Source organism: Protopterus annectens, chromosome 3.part0 (assembly GCF_019279795.1).
Source record: "Protopterus annectens isolate FY-2018-M chromosome 3.part0, PAN1.0, whole genome shotgun sequence".
Taxonomy (NCBI): domain Eukaryota; kingdom Metazoa; phylum Chordata; order Ceratodontiformes; family Protopteridae; genus Protopterus; species Protopterus annectens.
The window spans coordinates 1040146842-1040156714 of NC_056731.1; the positions used below are offsets into that span (position 1 = coordinate 1040146842).

Genomic DNA, 9873 nt, shown 5'->3' on the forward strand with positions numbered 1-9873 from the left:
AGCTAAGTAAATTTTTATCTGCACTTTTATCAAACAATACACAATTTAAAGTAATTTGTTTGTGTTGCATTGAGCAATATCTAGCTGGAAGTTGTGACTCTGTTTTTCAGTAGGTTCCCACCCACCCTCCCTGTTTTTGTCTTGGTGTTAATCTTGCTGGCTTTGAAACTGCCCACCCCTCTTGTAAATTTGCACTTGGATACTCCTCCTGGGCCCATCTCATTTGCTCACTCAAAAAAAATAAATAAATAAATAAATTTTTATCTGCTTTTACTGTATTTGTGTTTCTTCCTACTTTATTTTGCTTTTGTGTCATCTTAAAAGTACTCAATTGTATTTATTACTGCTTGGTATAACTCATTCTAAGCCTTTTAGTTTAAGCACTTGGGCTTCAGACCAGTTGTTTTACATTAAGAAGGTTTGTGGTCTGCACTGTAGTGGCAGGACAGGTAGCTTACATCCTTCTAAGTTGGGAACTGCTGAGTGAGGGCTCAGTGTTTGTTATTCTAAAAGTGTATTAATTCTGGTTTAAGCACTTGGGCTTCAGGCCAGTTATTTTACATTAAGAGGGTTGGTGGTCTGCACTCTTGTGGGAGGAGAGGCTGGACTCTGCCCTTCTGAGCTGGGAATTTCTGGTTAAAGGCTTATAGTGCCTGCATATTTGAACTGCTTCTTACTGAAATTGGTACATCTTGTTTGCTGTAGCATAGACCAGATCCAGGTCTGCTGAATCTAGCTTTGTTTGTATAACTTGAGCACTAATCCAGGCATTCTTTAAAGTATTCAATTGTATTTATTACTGCTTGGTAGTAACTTGATTAAAGTGTAGCTATCATTCTAAGTCTTTTGGATTAAGCACTTGGGCTTCAGACCAGTTGTTTTACATTAGGAAGGTTTGTGGCCTGCACTGTGGTGACAGGACAGGTAGCTTACAGCCTTCTTAGTTGGGAACTGCTGATTGAGGGCTCAGTGTCTGTTATTCTAAAAGTGTATTAGTTCTGGTTTAAGCACTTGGGCTTCAGTCCAGTTATTTTACATTAAGAAGGTTCGTGGTCTGCACTCTTGTGGGAGGAGAGGCTGGACTCTGCCCTTCTGAGCTGGGAATTTCTGGTTAAAGGCTTATAGTGCCTGCATATTTGAACTGTTTCTTACTGAAATTGGTACACCTTGTTTGCTGTAGCATAGACTAGATCCAGGCCTGCTGAATCTAGCTTTGTTTGTATGCTTGTTTGCTTGTTATTTCCCTGAAACGCTAATTCCACCTAAAACGTGGCTTTTCAGTGCTTCTGTGGATCCCTAGTGATATCTGCATTGCTTACTGTACTTATTTCCTTGTTTCACTTGAAAGAAAGTTACTGTTTGTCATTTTGCATTTAAGTTACCTGTAACACATTGCATTTAAGTTACCTGGCACTTGCACACTAAAGCAATTATATAAGTCATCACTAAAAAATTAAAAGCACTACACCCTCACAAACTCCGCTTCAGTACCTTGTTCTCCACTGGCCCTATTTTCAATTATAAAGGAATTCCCAATACTATTCTAGCATGTCCAAAGGTCAGTTGTCAATCTCATCTCCGGTCCAGCTGGTGAATCTGGGAATCTTGAGGCAATGTTACAACTGCCTCATGTACACAGACAACCCTCTCCTCCTCCCAACAAATTCCAACACATGTGAGAGATGCAACCATATAGCCAAACTGGATGCTAAGCTCTCTCAACTCAGTACTGGCATAACCAGTCAGGAGGAGAAGGAAACCACACTCACTACAATTCCAGTCTCACATAGACCTACCATGACAGCAAACCAAACACATAAACACACAAAAACATACTCGGAGGCTCTAAATAAAAATCTGCCTAAGCAGCAGAGACCTCCAAAGCAGACACCCAAGCAACCGCTACCCCAAAACAAAACACGTGCAACACATAGCTCACAAAGCCAGTGTGCCGAACAGTCACAGCCCTTAAGGCTAAATCACACACCTGATACACTTGTAATAGGTGACTCTATCGTCAGGCACACTGACGTCCCGCTCACCAGGCTGAACAAGGAAAAGGTCACGGTGAGCTGCCTGTCGGGTGCTAGGATCCGCCACATAACACAAGCACTGAGGTCACTCCAAGGCAAGTACAAATATGACTCAGTCATTGTCCATGCTGGTGTGAATGACCTGAGACGTACCTCCCTGGACTACATGAAAAGAAACATAGAGGAGCTCTCTGAGCATGTAGCCCAGGCCGGTATGACCCTGACCTTGAGTAGCATCTTACCCTCACCGAGAATGATGCCACAATATGAAGACAAGATGATTAATTTCAACAATTGGCTTAAGTATTGGTGTCATTCAAAGGGGATCCAATGCCTGTCAGCCTGGGATGACATGCTCGACAAGCCACGATGCTTCACTAGGGACAGCTTGCACCTGTCACCCCTGGGCTTTTTGATATTGGCAAAGGCTCTTGCTACCCCATTAGTGCCTTTTTTAGGCAAGGCTCAAAAGACAAACCCACCTCCATAGGTATCACAAGGAATAAGAAACCAAGAGTAATGCTACTTAACGCCAGAAGTCTAAACCTCAAGATGCATGAACTCAAAACTCTCCTTAGCATGGAGAACATCGATATCTGTGCAGTAACAGAAACCTGGTTCAAGGCTCCCGAGAGCACCCCAGCACTACCAGGTTATACCTCATACCATCCTTTTCGGCCCCAAAACTTGGACCGAACCACAAAAGGAGGGGGAGTATCAATATTCATCAAAGATACCCACACCTCCAGGTTGGTGGCACAGCACGAAGCATCAGAGACTATCCATGTGACTAACAGTGGGTAAAACTGCCTTCCAGTTTATAGCCTGCTACAGACCACCCTCCCAAACCCAGGAACCCCACTCGGCCTTCCTGAGAACACTGGAAAATATGAAGGTCTCTCCAAACACCATTATATTGGGCGACTTCAACTACCCAAACATAGACTGGGAGCATTACTCTAGCTCCAACACCCTAGCTCAAAGGTTCCTAGAATTTATAAACTCAAATGCTATGGAACAACTTGTTACCACTCCCACAAGAGGGGAAAACATACTGGACCTGATCATCACCAACATGGGGACTCTTTGCACCAGACCAGTAGTGTATCCCTCACTGGTAAGGTCAGACCATAAACTAATCTCACTGGATATTCACATCCCGACCCCACCCACTGCCCAGAAAACCACAGTGAAAAACTTCTCTAAAGCAAATTTCACACTCCTCAAAACCGAGGTGGAATCCTTCAAAGCCCCAGGGCCTGTGGAAAATTTGGCCCAGACCGCAGAATCCTTTATAAACGGAATGCATAGATCATGCAATCCCAAATAAAACCAAGACCCAATCCTCCAAAGGCAGACGTCCTGTCTGGTGTACCCAAGCCATAAACAAACTATACAACAGAAGGAGGAAGCTACTACATGATAGAGCAAAATCCCAAAAAGGGAAGGCATCTCTGATCAGTGTTAACTAAAAACTATGGGCACTCATAAAATCGTCTAAGGCCAGCTTCGAGAGAAAAATTGCACAGGACACTAAGGATAATCACAAGGCTTTCTTTAGTTATGTTAGGAACCTGGGTGGGAATTCCCAGATATGCTCAGAATTAGTCCAAAATGACAAAAAAATACACCGAACCCACAGACATTGTCAACATCCTAGCTGACAGGTTCAGCACAAACTCCCCCCCCCCACCAAAAGGGCAAATATCTATCCCAGCAGAGTGCTGCCCCCCTGACATCTCAGATGCTCAGTTAAGAGCCGCCCTCTCCAAAGCAAAAAACACAGCATCAATGGGACCAGACGGTGTCCCGGACTGTGTCCTACATGAACTCCAAGAAGAGCTAAGCCCAAACATAAAACTACTGTTCAATCTCAGCCTTACCACAGGATATGTACCCAGAGAGTGGCGTACAGAAACAGTGGTCCCTCTCCACAAAAGTGGTGCCTCAACGGATCCTGGAAACTATCGCCCCATAAGCCTGACTAGCTTGGTCTGCAAAGCTATGGAAAGGATCATCATGGACCTCATAAATAAAGATATTGGGGACCTACAGACACTGGATCCTACACAGTTCGGCTTTGTTAAGGGCAGATCCTGCCTCTTAAACCTGGTTGATTTCTTTGAAACAGTCACCAAGGCCATTGGCGAGGGGAAGGTGGTCCACGCAGCCTACCTGGACCTCGCAAAAGCCTTCAATACAATACCCCACTCGAGCATTATAGATAAGCTCACCAGCTTAAATATAAACCCCTATGTCACTAGATGGGTTGCAAACTGGCTCAAGGACAGAACCCACATGGTTAGAATTGCTGGAGCCATGTCAGACTGCAAACCAGTTACAAGTGGCATCCCACAAGACTCAGTCCTGGGACCTCTCTTGTTCGGTATATATTTCTCGGAGGTATAGGCCAACACGGAAGGACTGTGGCTGACCAAGTTCGCAGATGACTGCAAACTGGGAGCCATAATCAACTCTCCAGCCAACACAAGCATCCTCCAAAAGGGCCTCATAGAAACAGACAACTGGTGCCAGAGGCATGGCCTCAAGCTAAATGCCAAAAAGTGTATAGTCATGCCCTTTGGCAAAAGCAAAGTGCCCACAAATTACCACATAGGTGGTAATCCATTAAGTACGGAAGAAGTAATTAGGGACCTGGGGACCCAAGTTGATAGCAATCTCTCATTTGACAACCACATGGCCAAAGTGGTTAGAAAAACATTTTATATAGCCCACCTAATCATGAAGGGATTCACATCTAGATCAGGGGAGGTCATCGTGCCTCTTTACTCATCCCTCATCAGGCCTATAATTGAGTACAATGCCCCTTTTGGGATGCACCTTACCAGACACCTGCAGCAACTGGAAAGACCCCAAAATTACCTCACCAAGAGGATCAAAGGGCTCAAACAGATGCCATATGATGCCCGGTTAAAGGAACTCCAGCTCTACTCAGTGGCATACCGCCTGCTCAGAGGCGATCTGTGCCTGATGTATAAAGCCATGTCCAACCCGGAATTAATGGACATGCTGCACCTCAGAAAATCCAAATCCCATTGAGCTACATGCTCGAGAGACTTGAACCTCAGCACTGAAATAAATAGGACATGCTGGAGGGACAGATTCATAACTCAGAGGCTCCCTTCACTCTGGAATAAAATCCCAGTCCAGGTTAGGCAGAGTCCCTCATTGAGTCTCTTCAAGAGGAATCTTGATGAGTGGATGGGGGATCATAGGTTTACCCCAGGTATCACTTCTGTGTCACTGTTAGACAGAGGCACAGTATACTAACCTCGAAAAAGGGCATGGCAAAATTAATTTAAAATGGGTGGCGAAAGCCAAACACACTCTGGCTAGGTTTATAAATGCCCTAGGGAAGATAGCCTAGTATGAACCTATGAACCTATAAGAGTCAATTTTTTTTTGTCTAAACATTTGTCTGAATAAAGTTTTATTTAATTTTATTATTTTTTTCACATATTCATTATACAGGTATGTGCATTACTTCTCTATCAGTTCAAATACTCATTGCTTCTACTCAATCTTTGAGGGAATGATATGCTCACTGACAGTGGAGGCAAAGTATTCTAACAAAGATTTTAACAGGTTAAGTAACCCAATGTGCAGGACAGTGCACTGTGTCCTTTTACCCAATGTAGTGGCATCACACATTGGGTCGATGTAGTTGGGGTGTTTGGTGGCACCATCCCATGAGTTGGAGTTTTGGGGACATTATCCCACACCGGCGTGGCTATCGTGACTTGGCAGTTAATGGTTTGTTTAATTGGTAATTGTTTATTTTGCCTGGCAAGATCTTCAGTACTCTTTAGGTTCAATGAGGTAGAACTTTGCTATTCTTGGCTGGACTGTTTTGTATTCCAGGTTGTGTGTTTTTGCTAAGTAGAAAAAAAAAAAAAAAAATATATATATATATATATATATATATATATATATATATATATATATATATATATATACACACACATACATACACACACACACACACACACACACACACACATATATATATATATATATATATATATATATATATATATATTTAGTGATATTACTTGGCCTATATATGCTGCATATATGTATATGTATATACATATATATATATATATATATATATACACACACACACACATTCACATACATACATACATATATTTATTGTTAATACTAGGCATCTGCTTTTGAGACGTTGAGCATGACTGTATTCATGGTTTGTGCATTGCTTGATGTGTGTTATTTCTACAATGTCCAGATGAGGTGCAGCCACTGACTGAGTTATACTATTGGAGTGCTGTATGGAGATTGCATATGGATGATAGAAAAGTTGCCTGGTTACAAGACAACCTAAACTTAACAGAACTAGAGTACAGATGGGTCGCCAAAGAAGGAATACCGCAATGTGCGGTAATCTGAAAGGCACCATGGTTTCTTTTTGCCTCATACTTTGGTTAACATTGGATCATTGGGCCATATGATGAATGTAGTAGTGATTTCAAGTTTTGTAAATAAGAGACAGAGTCGGTGCACAGTGTAAATGAGCTGCTGATGATGCATTTTACATGGTTGTGAATGATAATAAGGTTGGCAGCAGCATATAAGAGCAGTCAATGACTTTACTGTGGCATACTATTTATTGATGTTAACAGTATCTGAATAATTCACGTTTAAGTGTATGTTCTTTTGAAAAAGAATGTAAAGAGGTTAGTATGCAGCAATCATGTACTTTATCATTGTTACTCTATCATATTTAAACATTGCTGGATTAATTTACCTGTGGCTGATTTTTGTTTTCACGGTTCTGTTTGCAACTGAGTGATGTATCTCAAAGATGGACATACCCTTTGATTTTTTTAATAAAATGTCTTTGCCTTGTGCTTTTTGCCTGTATTCGATTTTCAGAGTTTATCGCCATGGAGACCAAGTACACCAGTGAGAATGCACCTGCAGTGAGACAGGGTGATGGTTTGCCGAGCCGGAAAAAAATGCATCCTAATTCCGGAAGGAAGACTACTAAAAAGTAAGGAAATATGTATGAGAGGAGTCAGAGAGAATGACAGCAAGCTAACATCATGACACATGAAGGACAACAGGATTATCAGAGTTTACAGGTACAGTTTCATCCAAGAGTGAGGTTGGCAGTGACATTATCAAATGATTTGTTATTAAAAATGTGTATCTGAGATAGGGGCATGTTGATGATAAAAGCTAATTATATTTTCATTTGCTTGGTCAGTATAAACAGGTGCCCAGGATGTTCTGTGTAGGGGCATAAAACATTTTTACAGGCGCATCCCTTATGGTTAACTAATGAAAATGCTTGTGTGTTTACAGAACAAAATTCAAGGGCTATCCACAGATGAAATGCGTCATCTGTGCAATCTAATAGCAGAAAGGAATCCAGCACTAGTTCAGGAGATACTTGAGGAGCAAGAGAGGTGGAGCAGTGAAATTACTGAACAACATCAGGCAGAACTACCTCCAAATTGGTGTGTGTGCCACAGCTGCCAGGATATGCCTGCCACGCAAGAAAGAGTATGTTGTGCGAATTCACCAATGAACTATTTATCTTTTGTTCTGGTGAGTCATTACTTAATAAGACAGAATGCTGTATACTGACAAATATCAGATCAGGCTACTGTAGTAGTACGTCAGGAAGACATAGTTATAAGGTGTAGGCATGATTAATTTCATAGCACCCAAGTTGACCACAGTTTATTGCAAACATAAAGGGGCAAGTGACACCAGGAGTGCTATGATTGACAAAAGAGTTAGGCACCATAATTTAATTGAAGTAGAACACCTAGGAAACCGTAAATTTTACCTGCAGCCTGTGTGTATTACAGACAGTGTAACGTAGACTCACATGTTTTACTTATATAAATGTGTGAGTGTGAGTGTGTGTGTGTGTGTGTGTGTGTGTGTGTGTGTGTGTGTGTGTGTGTGTGTGTGTGTGTGTGTGTATATATATATATATATATATATATATATATATATATATATATAGATAAAGAGAGAAAGAGAGAGATGCACACACTGCTACATATCTGATTGTTTGTGACTCGTTGACATAAGTACTGTAATGATGTAGCAGATATATGGTTGTCTGTCGTGCCGACAGGTATTGTTTGCAACGTGAAACAGTGTTGGTGTAAATGACATGAAAGGCAAATTCTGCTGACAGAGAGTCTTGTCATATACAAGATGAATTCTTCAAGCAGATGCTATCATGGTTCAAGACACCAAGTACACATTGCAATGTAAATGGGTGCAGTATAGTATATCAAAAAAGTAACCCATAATCTCTGAATGAACTCCTGATCATTCTGCATGGTAAAGAGTAATCTTGTATGGTTGATGAGGGACCATATTACTGTGTACAGTGTATAGTATTCATCATCTATGGCCAAAATATTTGCTAATACACATTGCACTCATTTTTTATAAACAGCACATACAAATTCACATTGGTATGTACATGACACTGGCTATGCATTAGGAAGTGTACTTTTCATAATTACAAGATTTGATGTACTTGTTTGGGAAATCTGACTGTTTCAGCGTAATTGTAATTGGCTCTGGTTGCATTAAAAGTAATTTTTCTTTTGTTTCAGAAAATGAGTGAGGTTGTGCTTCATCATGGTGTTCTACATGTTGCCGATACGTACAGGCGGGCTATTTTTGGAATACCATTGGAGACTGATAAAAATCGTTGCTTTCGGCATTCTGCCTATCGACAGTTCACTGTCTGGCATTATGGACGGCTTGGGAGTAGAGTGCGAGGAGTCATTCCTAGTTGCTGTGTTTGGCGCATTCGTGACAGATATCCCAACCCTTTAGGCCAGTACACAGGTTTTCTAGCTCAATGGAGGACAGTAATTGAGTAGTAATAAAGAGTTAACATTTATGCATTACTGTAAGAATAGCTAATATTTTTAGCATAGTATGTTTTGTTTGGACAGTAGTTTTACAATAAAAAAAAAATAACTGTGGTTAAAAAACATTTGGTGGGATGGTGGCCTAATGGTCAAGGTGTTTGCCTTCCAAACACAAGGTGCAGGGTTTGAGTCTCACAAAGGATAATTGGCTAGGTTCACAAGGGCAGTTAGCCTAGTACTAACCTAACCTATGAGCAAGTCTATTTAAGTTTGTGTATTTGTCCAGGATATTGTAGTGTACCATGAATAATTGGTGCACATCTGGCAACTGTATATTGAAATAAAGGACTGGTAAGATGTATTTAGTGTAAAATAAAATAATTATGGCTTGTAGTACACTACTTGGATACAGAGGTCTTAAAGATAGATTTATGATTATTGAGATCTGACTGTATGAGAGAAATCGGTCTGTTATAATGCAGGAATGCAATGTAGTGTTGAGGATATGTAGTGCTATGTGTGTGTGAAAGACAGTGTATACTTAGCGGAAAGAGAGGCATGTAAAGCAGTACTTATGTTAGTTTGAATTAGTTGGCGTCTGAAAACAGTATTTCTGATCGAAGTGACTATCTACATTCTCAGATTCGAGCTATGTGTGGCCAGTTGTATGAATGAGTAATAATTGCTGAACATTTGGATTAACACCAGAGTGCACCTTGCCTTCAGTTAGTGCATGGAGTGGCTTACAACTCAATAACCAGAATGGCCGTACAAGTAAACATTGGTATGGAATACATTTAATGTGCAGCACAGTAGAGTACTTGGTTAATGTTGTCTAAGTATACACCACTGACTATTAGTAATGGTGTACAGGTTAGATAATAGCAGGAGTACATATTCACAAGGCTGAAACTGAAAGGTTATTTCTTAATACAGGTGCATGTTTC

General features: G+C 41.0%; 1 protein-coding gene across 1 annotated transcript; it reads left to right on the forward strand.

Moving 5' to 3' along the window:
• Positions 1-6197: 6197 nt before the first annotated feature.
• Positions 6198-9052, forward strand: LOC122797294 (P2X purinoceptor 7-like). The gene is made up of 3 exons (XM_044066130.1): positions 6198-7159; positions 7383-7628; positions 8663-9052. The coding sequence occupies exons 1-3, from the start codon at positions 7121-7123 to the stop codon at positions 8933-8935; spliced, it is 558 nt and encodes a 185-aa protein (XP_043922065.1). The 5' UTR covers positions 6198-7120; the 3' UTR covers positions 8936-9052.
• The last annotated feature ends 821 nt before the right edge of the window (positions 9053-9873 follow it).